General features: G+C 49.1%; 1 protein-coding gene across 8 annotated transcripts in view; it reads left to right on the top strand.

Annotated features, from left to right (window-relative positions):
- Positions 1-15505, top strand: part of JADE1 (jade family PHD finger 1) — a 57466-nt gene that overhangs the window by 14777 nt on the left and 27184 nt on the right. For 6 of the 8 annotated variants that reach the window (XM_030863858.2, XM_030863861.2, XM_030863860.2 and 3 more), the window contains exons 2-3: positions 2868-2945; positions 12712-12797. In XM_030863858.2, the coding sequence (XP_030719718.1) occupies positions 2894-2945; positions 12712-12797 (138 nt within the window). In that variant the 5' untranslated portion in view covers positions 2868-2893. Of the gene's footprint in view, positions 1-772; positions 888-2111; positions 2226-2867; positions 2946-12711; positions 12798-15505 lie in introns of those variants that run through there. The other 2 variants (XM_060298944.2, XM_030863864.2) reach the window with 2 other exon arrangements.

Raw genomic sequence — 15505 nt, 5'->3', positions numbered from 1 at the left:
GCATTAAGCATATTGAATTCCTGTGGACTTGTCTGTCTTCTCTGCTAGACCAGGAACTCCATAAGATCAGGGATAGTCATTTTGTTCCAGCGCCTCCTAATATATTAGGTATTCACATGTTTGTGGGATGCATTATATATGCAGTTATATTTTCTTGCTGCTTTCTCTGGAGTGTTGCAAGTAGCCCTTTTAATTGATTATTACTGATCCTACTACCACCTAGATAATACTCAGTGATTGCCCTAAATGCTGCTAAGGGCCCTCGGCTTTCTCTCACTGGCTTTCATTGGACAGATGTTTGCAGCATGCAACCGCTGTAGTGTCTGTCTTAAAGATAGTCACGTGTGTGTGTACTTGGATTTCTTGGTGGAGTAAGTAACCCCAGGTGAGGTACATCAGGCTGATGTCAAGGATTAAGTACGTTAGAGCCCCAGAGGAGGCGATTCTGGCGTGCGCTCACCCCGTTCCTGTACCAGGTTCCCTGGAGAAGTACAGCACAGCATTCTCAACCTTCTTTACTCAAGATCTTTTAGGGCTGGTGAAAACGGAATTTATTAGAACAAAAGTACTATTTTTACTCTTCTTGCGTAATTTTGCATGAGAGTATGTATGTGTGTTTAGGAACATCATTCTATTTTGGTCAATGCTTGCATTCTGTATACAGTGACTGAAGCGCGTGCTTTCTCTGGGAAACTGTGGAAAGCTAGCAGGAAAACATTTTGATTTTAAAAGATTCTCCGTTTTCCAAACTCTTCCCTTTAGGTAAATGTTAGCTGTCCAAGTCAATGAAGCTGTGACCAGCGTTTGTTGCCTCATTTCCAGCTGGGGACCGTTCGTGCGCTTTCTCAGCCTCTTACCTTCTCACAGTTCTTACACCCGCTCCTCAGGTGGGAACTGCATTCTTCTTGCCCTGCTGCTTCACGCTGTTACTTTTAAGGAATTCCTCTTCCGGTAGCACCTTCCTTTTCTTTTCTTCTTGTTGTAAAGCTCTCTTGTAACGTAGGCCCTAGGGAGCTGAGGCTGAAGCTGTTGCTGGGAACGAGTGGTCTTCGCCTTTCCGTCCCCTCCTTGTACGTCCTGACAGGTCCGGAGTGGGAGCAGGGGTGCCTTCCAGGAGGCTGGAGGAGGGTTCAGCTGTCAGCAGTTGGTGTTTTGGCACATGGTGACAGGGCGGGGAAGATAATCGTTTCAAGAGGGGAGGGGGCCACGGGAGTGTGTTGTCTGCGGAAGTTTTTCCGGGGGTGGGCCTGCCCCAGGCCGAGTTGTAGGTTGCTGGGTGTCAGAATTAGGGGTGAACGGGGCTCTGCAGCAAAGCCGGGGAGGGGCAGTGAGGGTGGACTTTAGGACTGTGACCCCGCCCATGACCTGAGTGAGGACTCACGTCCCGGGCTTCCTTGTGGAAGTTCTTTTAATGGTTTTGGAAGGATCATTTGGTAAAAACACACAAACTTTAACGGGTGAGTGTCTCATAAAGAAAGTATAAAATAGAGATTAGGAGCCTGCATATTTGAGAGAATCATACAGGTCTGTTTTGTAGGTGGGAGCAGGCTGCAAAATGGGGTGCTTTCTGCCTTTTTGACTTCAGCTTTACAGTTCCACTTAGAGTGGACCTTTGGGTTTTTGATTTCCGACTTGTTGTAGGACAGTTCCTGTCTTGTTTCGAGCACGGTGGTTCCACATTGTTTTTCCACACCATTCCTGCGTGCCACACTCTTAGAAGCTCATCGCATTGTAATGCTGTGATTCCCAATGAGGGAGAGGTTGGGATATACTTTTCTGAGGGGCTGGATGGGTAGGGAATGGATGACCAACCATACTTTGACTTGGAAAGCCCTCCTCCCTCATTGGGAGTCACTGATCTGGCAGTAAGATCAGGGCCCTAAAGATGTCGAGGTGATCAGTAGTTTTAGTTTGGAAGAGCTTTTCGGATTTGTTTGGAAAGCTGCCCTGTGTGAATATAACCTCGAGTTCACCTGTGTAAGTTCAGTGACTGGCCGTTCAATCTCGGTGCACTGCCCTCTTTCCTGAATGCAGTCTTTCTCTCTTCTGTGGTGCTGGAGGCCTGTTACCACCTGGCAGGCGTTGGCAAGGTGGGCTGGGTGTCTGCACGAACTGCTTTCTTAGTTTGGCTGAGTTAGGTTGGACAAGGCCTGTAAGGAGTCGGGGTGAAGGGTAGTGAACTTGGATTTGCAATTAGAAGTTCCCTGCTCACAATGTGACCTTGGGTAAGTGGCCGCTTTAGCCTGAGTTTCCTAATGAGTAAAGGGGAGGGGTCTGGATCCCAGTGAATCACTGAGGGGTTGGAGATGACTAGAGGATACCTTTGCATTCCCAGTTGTCCCGTTGGTTTTGTTCCTAGGACTCCAGGTACTCAGCTTTTGGGCTTCTTTTAGCAAAATTTGCCCGAGAAGCATCGTCACGCCCAGCGCAGCGTAAATATTCACACGTCCCGGCACAGCCCCATCCCCACGCATATGCACACGCGTAAAATACGAATCTGTCTGCGGTGAGGAAGCCCTGTGCTCATTGCCGGGGGTTTGTTCCTGCAGAGCCTGCTGCCAGTCCCCTAAAGAGACTCCTGGAGTAGTTGTAGTGATAATGTCACAGGAACGAGAGAGAAGGCCTGGCACCTTGGGGAGACCTGCTGATATGTGACTTCTCCACTCCTCCCCCTCCTTTTTGAACCTGTTCTGTTAATAATTGCACCTCATTATGTATCTTTGGTCTTTTTACTGCTTACGATTCAAATGCTACTTAAAGCCGATTGTTTGCTTTTGTGTGCTGTAAATCCTGGGCTGCCATCTGAAGCACAACTTGATGATTGTGTATTATCATCTTGGGTTAAGTGCTGTCTCATTGCCTTGCAGGCTGCCTGCTGTTTCCCGGGGAGATCATGAAACGAGGTCGCCTTCCCAGCAGCAGTGAGGATTCTGACGACAATGGCAGTAAGTCCTGCTTTGTTGTTCTTGGAACCTACCGGGGTTTGGGTCAGTGTAAAAACATGGTTCTTTAATGTAATGCTTTAAATAGCTGAGGCCCTTCGAATATCAGGGAGGTCAGCGAAGAGCTGAGGCCTGAGAAACACATCTGAGTGTGATACTGCAGGTCTGTAACCAAATCTTTCTGGGTAAGGTTGACTGCAGGCAGGCATTCCTCAGGCTTCCTGTTTGTTTTCCAGAGATGGATAATCCAGTTTCAAGAGTCACTGGTGTGTCTGTTTTTCCTAAACATCATTTACAGCACTTCACAGTTGCTCTTTATGAAAAGGGAACTTAATCGAAGCCAGTTAATTATTAACTAGTCCAACCCCCGATACAAAGGGAGATTGAGGACTGCCTAGTGTGATGTGAAAATATTAAGTACACGAGTCGGCGGTCTTCAGTTGATTTGAACATGCCTGTATTTAATAATACTACTGTATGCATCTCAGCTCTCTGGCATCCTCGTATTTTCACAGTGCAGCTGAGAACCAGAAGTTAGTTGGCTTCCAGGCAGGCAAAATAAATGTCACACAGCATCTGTGTATTGGGAAGCTAACAGACGATCCTGGGAAGAGCTCCCTTCAGATAACAAGGAAATTTTGTACCTAGCACAGTGCCTGAGCTCTGGCCCGTTATCTTATGTTTTATATTACAGATCAAATTTGGGAAACCTTGAAAGAATGCTCGCTCTGCTGAGTGATGGGAAAAGTATTGGGCCTGCTTTCAAGGAACTCTGTCTTTGGCATATATAAGATTGAGCTCCGATGGAAAGTCACCAGGACAGTCGGAGATGCCTTTCTGATGCACTGTGGAAATGTATATATGTAGACACAAACTCAGGAGGGGGAGGGCAAGGGAAACCTACAGAGGAGATGAAAGTTGGGCAGGTCCTGAAGGATGAAATCGTTTCAGGCAAACAGGGTTGTCTTTCCGCGCTCCAAGTTTTCGGCAGATTAAAAGTGGCAAATTAGAAAGCAAAGCTTTGCTGTAGGTGGCCACACTGACAGCCACCGGAAACATTAAAAACAGAAGAACTCAAACACAGCAGTTTGACTGGAGCGTTGGGTGCAGGCATGGAGCAGTGGGAAGGAGAACTGGTGGTGATGGGTGGGTGTTGGGTGTTGGGGGTACCTGCGAAGTAAGCTGAGACCGGAGGACGGTGAAGGGCTGGGAGCTCTTGGGACAGATGGTGGGAGCTAATGTTTGGCGCGAGGGAGGAGTGAGCTGGGTAAGCACTCCAGAGAGAGGGGCGTTCCTTCTGTTTCAGGGAGCGGTATTAAGGGGCTGTACCCCGTCTGTGGGAGCGTTCGGGAACCCTGAACTTCTTAGCGCTTATCTATTCACGGCCCTCACTACCTGTTTTCTCTATTTACTTAGGCTTTTTACTCCTTGAGGCAAAAACATGCTTAGGTATTTCTTTTCTGCCCCCTGTGGTGCCGGTCAAAGTGTCCTCTGGAGTTACAAGCACTCAATAAACGCTTGCTGTTAGCCCGTGTACACAATTTGTCCTGCAGCAATCAAAAAAGAAAACAACTTGCTTTTTAAGTTCAGAATTAATCAGAAGAAGGGTTCATGAGTTATGTCCGTGTACTAACAGTGCCTGGTAAAAGGCTCAGAGTCCTGTTTTCCTCTGATTTTGGTTGAGGAGCCGGTCCGTGCTCACGTTGTTGACTCTCAGCACTGCCTCATGTCCACTTTGGGAGAGCTGGGTTAGAAAAGGTTCTCCTGGAATGTTCTCTCAGACTTAGACTCTTCCCCTTTCTGGACTAGAGGATGTGCATTCTTGACGTCTCTGTGTGTGTCTAAGTGTCCTCCTGTAATCCAGTGACGTCGGATTAGGGCCAATCATTTTCATTTAAACGCCGATTTAAAGGCTTTATGTCCAAATACAGTCACATTCTGAGGTATTGGGGGGTTAGGCTTCAACATATGAAATTTTGGGGGACACAGTTCAGCCCATAACAGCCCTAGAAGACCAAATGCTTCATCTAAACCTGTATTTCCATCCAGAACTCTAGGGGAAGAGAGTCCCCAAAGTCCCCACCAAAAGTCTATCCATCAGGTCACCTTCCTGGTAATGGGCCTTTTTCGTCCTCCAGCTAATATGCCTGTGTCTGTGCTGGCCTCCCTGAAGAAGGCAGGGATGGAGGACTAAGATAAATACCTACAGGGTACAACCTGGGTTTTGTTCTACCCTAGGCTACACGTGGAAATAGAGTGGTGGTGGTAGAGGATGAGGATGCTAGCTGCTAGTGGAAAGGAGGCAGGCTGGCTGTGTCCTGGAGTTGATTCAGTGTGAAGCGAGTGGTGACACTTGATGGCTGTGCTGTCTGTCCAGGCCTAGTGATTTGGTCATTATGGTGGATGATGGTCGTGGTAAACAGCTCTCATTGAGACCCCCAGAATGCCAAGCCGTACGAACACATGTACATTATCTGCACCATGGGACACACTCCCCATCCTTTCTGAGGGCAGCTGCTGCCCAGTGTGGGCTTCTGCCACCAGCCTGCCTGTTGGCACTGGAGCCCATCCTCTTGTGTAGGCACGTGGTGGGTGTGGGCAGGTGCCTTCTGCCCCTGCAGTCAGGTGCACAGAACTGGGCCTGCCCTTAGCTGGGTCTGAGTACTTGGCAGCCCTGCTTGTGAGATGGGCGGTCCGTGCGGTGGCCTCTCCCCAGCCTTTCCAGCCTGCGGTCCCGACGGAAGCCTGGCAGCAGCTCCCGGCCCAATGCAGAGCATGTCAACGTGGAGAAGAGGCAGCTGCGGACGTCAGCTTGGGGCCCCAGCACCAGCCATGGTCACGGCTAGGCCCCGCTGGCCTCCTGGGCTGGGTGGAGCCCTTTGCTTTGATTTCTGGCCTGGTCCAGGGGAACACCGGTGTGGTATTTACAGTTGGGGATGGACCGGCATTTTCTGTGCCAGTGCAAGCCCTCATCCAGCTGCAGTCATAGTTGTTGAAGCCTTTCTCCGGGTGCCCTGGACTGCCAGCCTTGGCAGTTGGATGAAGTAGCACTGGGGTGTTTGCAGGCTGTGTCTGTAATTGCTGGGCTCCTGGGACTGGGTGGCTCAGCCAGTCTCTGAAGTTATGCATTGTGCCAGGGTGTGGCCCGGGGAAACAAGCACTTTATTTCCTGCTTCCAAGTCCATGGTCCTCTGTGTTAGGGGTTTTGGCAAATGTGGCAGTGGGTCCCCCAGCTATTTTTGGTGTTTCCATCCAGCCTGCAGGGAGGAGGAAGGAGCTAGAGGTTGAATCAGTCATCATTGGCCAATAATTTTATCAATCATGTCTCGGTAATGAAGCCTCTGTAAAAACCCAAAAGGACAGAGGTCAGAGAGCTTCCAGATGGCGAGCGCGTGGTGACTGGGAGAGAACGGTGCGCGCCGAGAGGGCGTGGAAGCTCTGTGCCCTTTCCCCATGCTTTGTCCTACGTATCTCTTCGTTTGGCTGTTGACTCATATCCTTCAATATCCTCTTAGAGTTAAGTTGGTGATCTAGTCAGTAACATGTTTCTCTGAGTTCTGGGAGCCGCTCTAACAAAGTAGTTGAACCCGAGGAGAGGGGCTCATGGGAACCTCTGCCAGTCAGAAGCACAGGTAATAACCTGGGCGTGGCAACTGGCATCTGAAGTGGAGCTTGGTCTCACGGGACTGAGTCTGGAATCTGTTTCTATCTCCGAGTCAGAATTGAGTTGAATTCCTGGACACGCTGCTGGCGTCTGACAGTTGCTCGTTGGTGTGGGGAAGCTTCCACAAGCACGTGTTGGAATTGGGTCTGGGAACCATTTTCACCTGCCTAATGCCCTAAATTTCAGGGCTGTGTTGACCACCCCGTGGGAAGGCCTGGTGTGTGGCGAGGGCTCTGGGGCCAGGCACCTTGTGAGGGCCCTGCCTGGTCTCCCGGTTTTTCACACCTGCGCTGACCCTGAAACACTCCTGTCTTCTCCAGTTATCCAGCCAGCTTCTGCTCCATCACTGGTGATAACGAAGGCACAGAGAATAGCTGAGTAAAATTCAAACCTACTAATTCTGCAGTTAGTAATGCAGGTCGATGAGTGGCAAACATGAAGTTTTGTGAGGACTTCTGTTTTTCTGGGCTCTCTCCAGCTTACAGATAGAAAATGAAGAAAGACCAGAATTTTTAGTGGGTGAAATGTACTTTCTGCTTTGGACCCTTCATGTTACATTTTTTAATAACTTGCCGTCGTGTTTTTGGTCTGGCTGTGCTTGGTTTCCTTCATGGCAAGTCTCTGGAGGCTTCTTGGAGGTTTCTCTTTTGCATAAAAGTTAACTCTGCTTCCACTTCTCTTTCTGTTTGACTGTACCTTTAATTTGCTCCTTTCCCCCCATCAGTTGCATGTTGTGATACCGCAGAGTTGTATAGGAATTCTTGAAATGTGGAATTTTGGGCTCAAGTACTACAGAACGTGGGCTGTGCCCGTGTCTCCTCCAGGCACATGGAGATGGCTTTACCCCTTTTCAAACCCGACTTGGGGCTTGTCCTTGACATCGATGGGCAGAGCATCATCTTGGGCTTGAGGAGTAACTAGCACAGCATGATCTGGTCTGTGGACTTGGACTCAACAGAAGGGCCGGGTGACCATGAAACATTGTGTCAGTTGGTCAAAGGCCCAAGTATGTTGAAACATTCTTGGGCCAGTTCTCTTAAGGTGCCCATTAAGTTTTGTTTTTTGGAAGGTGGAAGTGAGTTGGACGGTTAGAGCTAAGCCATGCTGGGATGGAAGGGCTGGGCTGTGGGAGACGTGGGGTCAGACCCCGATAGACACAGCAGTGGTGTGAGAGGCTCGCCTTCTATCATGCAGTTCAAGCAAGTAGAACTACATTACATTTGTTTTCTTCTTCCGGATAGCACTTTGCATAGCACCACTTTACTGGCACAGGGCTGGCCTGGCCTTGCTCCCTCCAGCCTGCTCTGCTGTGGTGACACCGGCTGGCCTGCAGGGCTCCACACTTGCCGGGTCCCAGCACCTTCCTTTGTTAAGCTGGTTTAACACTCCTGAAGACACCAGAGTGGTGTTTAGCATCTAGAGGCGGGGTCTGAGCCACAGGAGATTCGCCATTTGGTCAGTGGTGAGGTTCTTTTGTAGTTTGCATTTGTGGCGATGTGAACAGCCACCCAGGCTGCCACTCATTCTCATTTCTGAACCTTTCATGCGCTGCACCACCTGGGAGGCTTAACACACACGAGCTACCGAATGTCGGAGGTGTGTGCAATATGTATTAGATTTGCTCTTGAGGTTTTCTTCCTTATTTTAGATCTAGGGCAAGACAGCATGACTATTTTTAATATTTCAAAGGAGAGTGTTGGAGATAAATGCATAATAGCACCAGAAGGCAGGGTTCATAATGCAGTGCGCGCACGGGAGCCACGCTCTCGATGCCGCGACCTGTGAGCCTGCTATAGCTTTTATTATTCCCCCCACATTTCTGTTTTAAGGGAAGGTGGGGATAGTAAAACAAAGCAAGGGTTTATTTTCTGTTAATTCTTCTCAGTGTTTCATGGAGATTAATTGTTGATACTCAAACAGCGTATATGTCAAGAATTTAAAAGTCACGTACGCTTGTCACTAGAGCGGACTTAACTTTAGGTAGTAATATCTTGTGTGTGGGCAATAAAATAATTTTAGATATTATTGCCAAATTTTTAGAGTTCCTAACTTCTCCTGAAAGCAACGAGAAAATAAAACAAAATCTTACTTGCCATATTCTTTTTTTTTTTTTTTTTTTTTTGCGGTACGCGGGCCTCTCACTGCTGCGGCCTCTCCCGTTGCGGAGCACAGGCTCCGGACGCGCAGGCTCAGCGGCCATGGCTCACGGGCCCAGCCGCTCCGCGGCATGTGGGATCCTCCCGGACCGGGGCACAAACCCATATCCCCCGCATCGGCAGGCGGACTCCCAGGGAAACCCTATTTGCCATATTCTTAATTTAGCTTGTCATTAAATGTTAGCATTCTGAAAACAACAAAATGCAGCACCAACCCAGCATAATCTTAGCACGTGGTTTTTAAGAACTAACAAGTGGCCAGTATTTTACTATAGTGTAAATCAGAATCTCCCAGTCCTTTTGGTGTTTGAAATACTCTAATTTCTGGCTTAAAATTCTTTTTCCTCCAACATACTTTCAAAAAAAAATGTTCTGTGACATAACTTTTTAAAATTAAAATGGGTGCGAATTATTTTTGCTTGGATCGTGTTCTGGGAAGTATCCAGAGGGAACATGGGTGAGGGAGGAGAACTGGCGTAGGAACGTCAAGGCACTTGGCTTGGAGTCTCCTGTGGACTGGCCGTGGATGTCTTTGTAGATGGAGGTGTGTTCCAGTCAGGAAGCAGTGCCCCCGCCATGCTGTCTTTAAAGGCATTAGTGCTTTGTTTCCCATGGCCTCATCTTCCTCGAGATCAAAAGCATGACTTCTCATAGGTGAAACAGAGCCACCTCCGACTCTTGAGTTACAGTCCCAAACAACGGCACTGTGTTCTGTTCACTTAAAGACGTTTTTTTAAAAAATTGAGGCTCTGCTGTGTGCACAGCACTGACTTAGGTATACTGTGTGTTGTAACTAGTTATGACACAGTGTTAAAGTGAATTAGAAGGAGGACATCACCATCAGCAACTGTCTGCTGCTGGACGTGGGAGGATCCAGCTTCTCACTGTTCAGCAGCAAAGTCTAGGTTTTACACAAACCACCTGTGCAGGGTAAAACGGAGCGTTTTCTTTTCCTTTACTGTTAATGGATGGTAGAAAGTCATCACTTATTCTCTGCACACATTTAAATTTGTACACTTCGATACATTTTGACATGTTTACACCCATGAAATCATAAAACTCATGATAATCCTTCTCTCCCCACTTTCCCCAGTCAACCTCTGATCTACTTTCTGTCCCTATAGATTAGTCTGTATTTTCCAGAGTTTTATATAAATGGAATAATACAATCCATACTCTTTTTATCTTTTCACTCCACATAATTATTCCTGCATTCATCCGTGTTGTGTGTATCAACAGCTCGTTCTTTTTTATTGCTGGGTAGTATTCCATGGTATGGGTATGCCGCTGTTTGTTTATTCATTCACTCTGTCAGTGGATGCTTGGGTGGTTCTATAAATAAGCTAAGAACATTCCTTATGTCAGTGATAATTTAAACTTAGCTTTCCCCCCAGTCTTTCCCTTTCTGCAAAGTGAGTTTAGTAAGATTAATTTTTCTCTTCCTCTTTTTGCATTAGGCAAATTAAAAGGAAGAGGAACAGACTTTCTGGGTGGACCAGAATTTCTCTTGGGTAATACAATCAGATACCAGATTTGTAGCATTTTTGAATATCTGTTTTTAAAAGCAGGCAACATTTTTCAAGAATATAGAAGCAGCCCTGGAAAAAGTTACTAAATGATTGCAATTACTTGGATGTGTCCTGTGCCAGCAAAGCTGCAAGCTTCCTGGCAACCTTGGAAACCACCCTGGAGGGATCCTGACCCAGAAGGAGGCAAAAGAGGGTCATAAAACTTAAGAATGCATGAATTTGTTGTTGCTGCTTTTAACTCTGAAAGTGTTCGACGTAAGCGCTTGTGTCCCCGGACCCCATGTTAGTTATTGAAGTACAGCAATGGAATGGCTTAAAATTTCTTGTCATTTATAACCCTGTACCTAGTGATTCACAGTAAAGGGGGCATCCCTGTCTGCCCTGCACCTCTTCGCCCTCCCTGAGCCCCGGGGCCGTCCGTCTACAATTGTCTTGTGCTTTTCCCCCGTCTCTTCTTACCGCCTGTGGGCTGGCCAGACGATGGCCTGCAGGACCGGACGGTGGAGGAGAGGCCTGTCTGGAGACATGAGCTGCTTAGCTGCCTTCCTCATCAGGTTTCTAATTTGGCTTCTGTCTTCCTTTTTCCAGTGGTGACCAGATTCAGAGCTTCCTACAAGTCAGGCTCACCCCAGTGTGCCCAGAGTATTTCTTTCAGTGTGGGTGTGAACTTTATTCTTGTTCATCTGGGAGTCTAGAGAGACACACTTAGGATTGCTTTTTAAAGAAGAATTTTCTAGACTGTTACTGAACAGTGCGGTAGCGTCACCGATAGGAAATCTAATTCTGCTGGCGTAGCAGCAGACCGTCAGTCAGTTGACCCAGTAAACAAGCCTCAGGACTGGCCATCAAGGGTCGTGCCCTTCCCTGTCAGAGGGAAGCTTGGCAATCCCCTTCAGTCCCTGTCATTGCAAATCTGATGATAGGCTTATGGGCAGAACCTACTCCCTAATGCCCCCAGAGTCTTAAGGATGCTTTGATTCTGTGTCCCTTGTCTCTGGAATCTGTAGAGATAAGGGTTTCCTGTTTTGAGTGGCAAGTGATTTTACTGGTAGAATGGCAGTTCCCTCAGTTTTTAGCTTTTATTTGGGGCGGGGAGTTGTTAATTTCTGGGAGATGGTACAGTTTGTTCACCATGGAGGCACGTTACTGGGAAGGTAGACAGGTGGTTAGGGCTGTTTCAGATCTCTGCTGTCAGTACGGCACCCGCGGACAGGAGGCGGTGGCAGAGGCAGAGAAGAGGAGCTGGGCTCTGAGCTGTTGGGCCGTGGAGTGGATGTGTCCTGAGTGAAGAGAGTCTAGAATGACTCTCTGATTTCGGACTTCAGGTAGAGATGGTGGTGATATGCGTCAAAGTAGGAATAAGGAGAGCAGGTTTGAGTATAATGTCTAGCCCAGTCGCTGTTGTGCTGGGTTGACTGATCTCAGGAACGCCGTGGGCTTGACTGATGTCTGATCTGAAGGGTGAACATGGACCTGGTGCCGGGGAGGGAGGTTAGTGTGGGAACGCAGGTCTGACAGTCTCCTGGGCCTGCCAGGTAAGACCATGGGCGTGGATGGGCGCTCCCCGGGGAGGGCACTGGAGCAAGAAGGTGAGAGAGCTCATGCGGGAGGGCAGGGACCCACAGTGGGGACACCAGGAAGGAGAATTGCCGCTGCGGCTGAGGGAGCGTCTCAGGCAGGGTGGAGACAGTGCTGCAGAGGGGTCTCAGGCGCGAGAGGAGCTCAGACTCGGTGGCAGTGTTAAGAGACATAGGTGGCCTGGTAGGGCTTCCAGTTTCCGTGGCTTGGCGGGGGAAAGGCCCCACGACAGAGGATAAGAGCATCTTGTCCTCGGAGCTCAGGAGAGAGCTGACAGGCATTCTCTGGGAAAGGGGAGTAGGCAATTTTAAAGGTGATTTGGCCGGAGCACCTAGTCTACGGCGGGTCTGAGGTTCCCTTTTTTAGGGATTGCTAAGTTCTGTTGTGGAGTCAGACCTTTTGGGGCACGGCTTTAGGATTTAGCACAATGATGGTAGTGTTTAAAAGTTACTGGAAATTAAGAGAGAAGCTTCTGAATTTCTATTTACCAATGCAAGGCTTTGAACCTCTGCAGAAGTGCAGGCTCATGGGTGAAGGCTCTGCCCGCACGGTGTTCTTGAAAGGCCTCTCCCCCCGTGAGTTGTGCCTGTGACGCCGCAGCCCTGAACGCAGTGTGTGCGGAGTGGTCTTGTTGGCCTGCTGTGGGAAGGGAGCGTTTCAATGAGCCGTGGGGGTGGAGGAGCTCCAGGGGGGGAGAGGAGAGCTCTGGCAGAGCATCGGGCCGGCTCCTGGGGCGGTGCTGAGGGGCGCCTCGCTGAGTCTGGTTAAAAAAAAGAACCCTGTGAACCCTCAGTGATTGGTGTACTTGTAATTTATTCCTATTCGGATATTTGTTTCTTTAGGCCTGTCAACTACTTGGTCACAGAATTCCAGATCCCAGCACAGGAGAAGTTCATGCTCCAGACATGAAGATCGAAAGCCTTCAGAGGTATTTCTTGAATGCTGGCGTGACTGTGCGTGTCGTACGTGTGTGCGTGAGTACATATGGTTGACACACACACCTGGTTGGTTGATAGTGGTGTCAGTCTGTGCATTCTTGGGCAAGTTACTTAACCTCTCTGTGCCTCAGTTTCCAAATCTGTAAGATGGGGATAATACAGGTGTTCACCTCGTAGGAGTTTTGTGAGAATTAAGTGGGTTAACACCCAGAGGTTAATATGTAGAGGGTAAATCCTGCTCAGTAAATGTTAGCTATTATTATTATTAATTCTTTTCATTTTTTTTTTTTTTCCTTCTCTGTTTCACCTTTGCTGGCTCCCAGCAACTTTTCCTATGGCCTGGAGATCAGCATGTTCAGCTGCTGCTGGTCACTGCCAGCCTCAAGTTTTAGTCGTGAATTTGTGGTTTGTTTGGCAAAACCCAGTGTAATTCTGGGATTCTGTTTAGGGGATTATGCTTAAGGCTTTCTCCCCTTCTTTTGAAATTTGTTTCTCACCTTACATTTCCCTGCTCCCTCACATTTTGTTATTATCTACCTATCTGTCATCTATCCAAAATTGTTTTTGGGTGAGTTTCTTTGTGGCTTTTGTTGGTTAGGGGCCCCTCCCACTCCTGAGATCTGTGTTCTCTGAAAACCTTGGACTGGGCTCTGAGGATCTAAGTGATGGAAGAAAAGGCATTTCAGTTTGTCACAGTGTTTAGGTGAGCAGGTTATGGGGAAGAGAGTTTTCGGTCCAGCCCCTTGGTTTTGCACTGCCTCTTAGTGGGATGACTTCAAAGACAGCCTCATCCCGTAGCGACTGAGCAGAGGCCGCCATCCATGAGGAACTTCTTCGACGGTAGCAGGGAAGCCGGGGGCGCTGTGTTGAGCGTAGGATTCTTTAGTTGTGGAATAACTTCCTCCACGAGGAAGTAGCGTATAATATACTTCAGAATTGTGCGAAACCATCCCAGGGGACACTTAAACATTAGATCAGATGCTCACGAGAAGGTGCCCGTTTTATCACCTTGATTTATTCCAGGCCTTTGTCCTTTTGAATCTGCAGCGCTGCCTTCCTTTCCTCTGGTATCGGGAGTGACTCTGCTGCTCTTTTTTCTCTCTTTAATTCCCTCCACAGCCCCCTCAATACCCTTCTGATGTCCACACCGCACTCCTGTTATTTCAGGGCAGGAATCCAGGGTGCTCCAACAGGGAGCTGATACCTGTGTGAGAGCACCGGTGCCCCAGGCGCAGCTAGAAACCCCTCCCAGAGTCGGCACTGGCAAGTGTGGACGGTGCCAGTCTTGTCCCTGACCTGTGTTTTGTTCCAGCGTTTTTTTTTTTTTTTGGATGGAGTGCTAGGGTGGAGCCCAGCTGGGGACTCAGGAGCTCACGTCCATGTGAGGGCATCTGTTTCAGTCCCTGACCGTCCTCGTCCAAGTCCCTGAGCGCAGGAACGTTGCGCTGCGTTTTCTCATCTTGTTGCTTCAGTCTGATTTTCCTCCTTCTTGGGCAAAATCCCTTACTTGTTACTTACCAGACTTAGCTGGAACGTGTTTTTAACTGATGTGCTTCCTGAAGGTGTAGATCTGTGACTTTGTTTGAAAGGACTTTTTGGGGGTCTGCAGGGCACGGCTGGCAAAGTTAATGCTCCCCGGGGCGCGGGCGGGCATCTGCCACAGGGCTCGGTGCTGCAGGGGGGCCTGATCTTGTGCTTTTGTGTGTGGGGGTGCACAGCCAGGTTCTTGCTTGTTACTGGGACTTTAGAGATGAGGAGTGGCAAACTGGGGGCAAGTCGGGCCCCAGACGGCCGGCTGGAGACGTGGCGCTCTTCCTCAGACACTGCCTCAGACTTCGTTACGGTGACGTTCATTTAAGTGATCACCAGCCCGAAAAGCCACCGGGAAAAACAAATACGGACCTATTAGCAGGCGTATAGTGTGAACTGTGCTTAGCAGCACAAGAAAGAACTCCCTGTCCCAAGAAGAGAGAGTTCAGCATTGTGACTTGTGTAAACAGGGAGTGTAGCTTACAGATGCAGGCACGCTTGGTGCCAAATACAGCTTTGGGCCGGCGCTAATGCCAGGGTCAGAGCTTCCTCGTGCGGCCCTGGGACAGGAGTGGGCTGGGCTCCGGCCGCCTCCCCCCCCCCCCCCGCCAGGAGGAGCGGGCACGCGGGGGCCACCCTTGTGCTGCTCCCCTCTTGGCCCCAGATGAGGGCCGAGGGGTGCTTTTGAGTCTTGTGCGTCTGTTCGTGGCAGGGTGAAGACAGGGTGGTAGCTTGCTTGCTTTCTTCTTTCTTCCTCTCTTGTCTCCTCCCCTCCCTCCCTCCTCTCCTTTCCCCACAAATGCTGCTTTCCTAGTAGAAGTTATGCCGGGTGAAGGTGTGCAAACACATTCTTTACCAGCCCATTTTCTACCTTGCCTCCATTGGTGTGTCGTTGCTTCTCTCCCAGATGTTTCCATCCTGTACTCTGCCCGGCTCTAGCCAACCAGGACCCGCCCTCCCCGGACACCTTGCTGTTAAGCCCGGGTGCCTGGGCAGGCGGGAGGTGGGGAGAGGCAGTCTGAGTCGAGAAGAGGGGTCCCTGGGGGCTCTGGGTTTTGGCTTGGAGTTGTTACATGGTTAGTGGAGTTTTATTTCTTAAACATTTACAAGAAAGTCACCCTTGAGTGAAATATCTCCCTCCAGGGATTTTTTAGGCGCGCGTTTTCAG

The sequence above is a fragment of the Globicephala melas genome, chromosome 5 (genome assembly GCF_963455315.2).
Source record: "Globicephala melas chromosome 5, mGloMel1.2, whole genome shotgun sequence".
Classification (NCBI taxonomy): domain Eukaryota; kingdom Metazoa; phylum Chordata; class Mammalia; order Artiodactyla; family Delphinidae; genus Globicephala; species Globicephala melas.
This window is presented reverse-complemented; position numbering and strand designations above follow the sequence as displayed.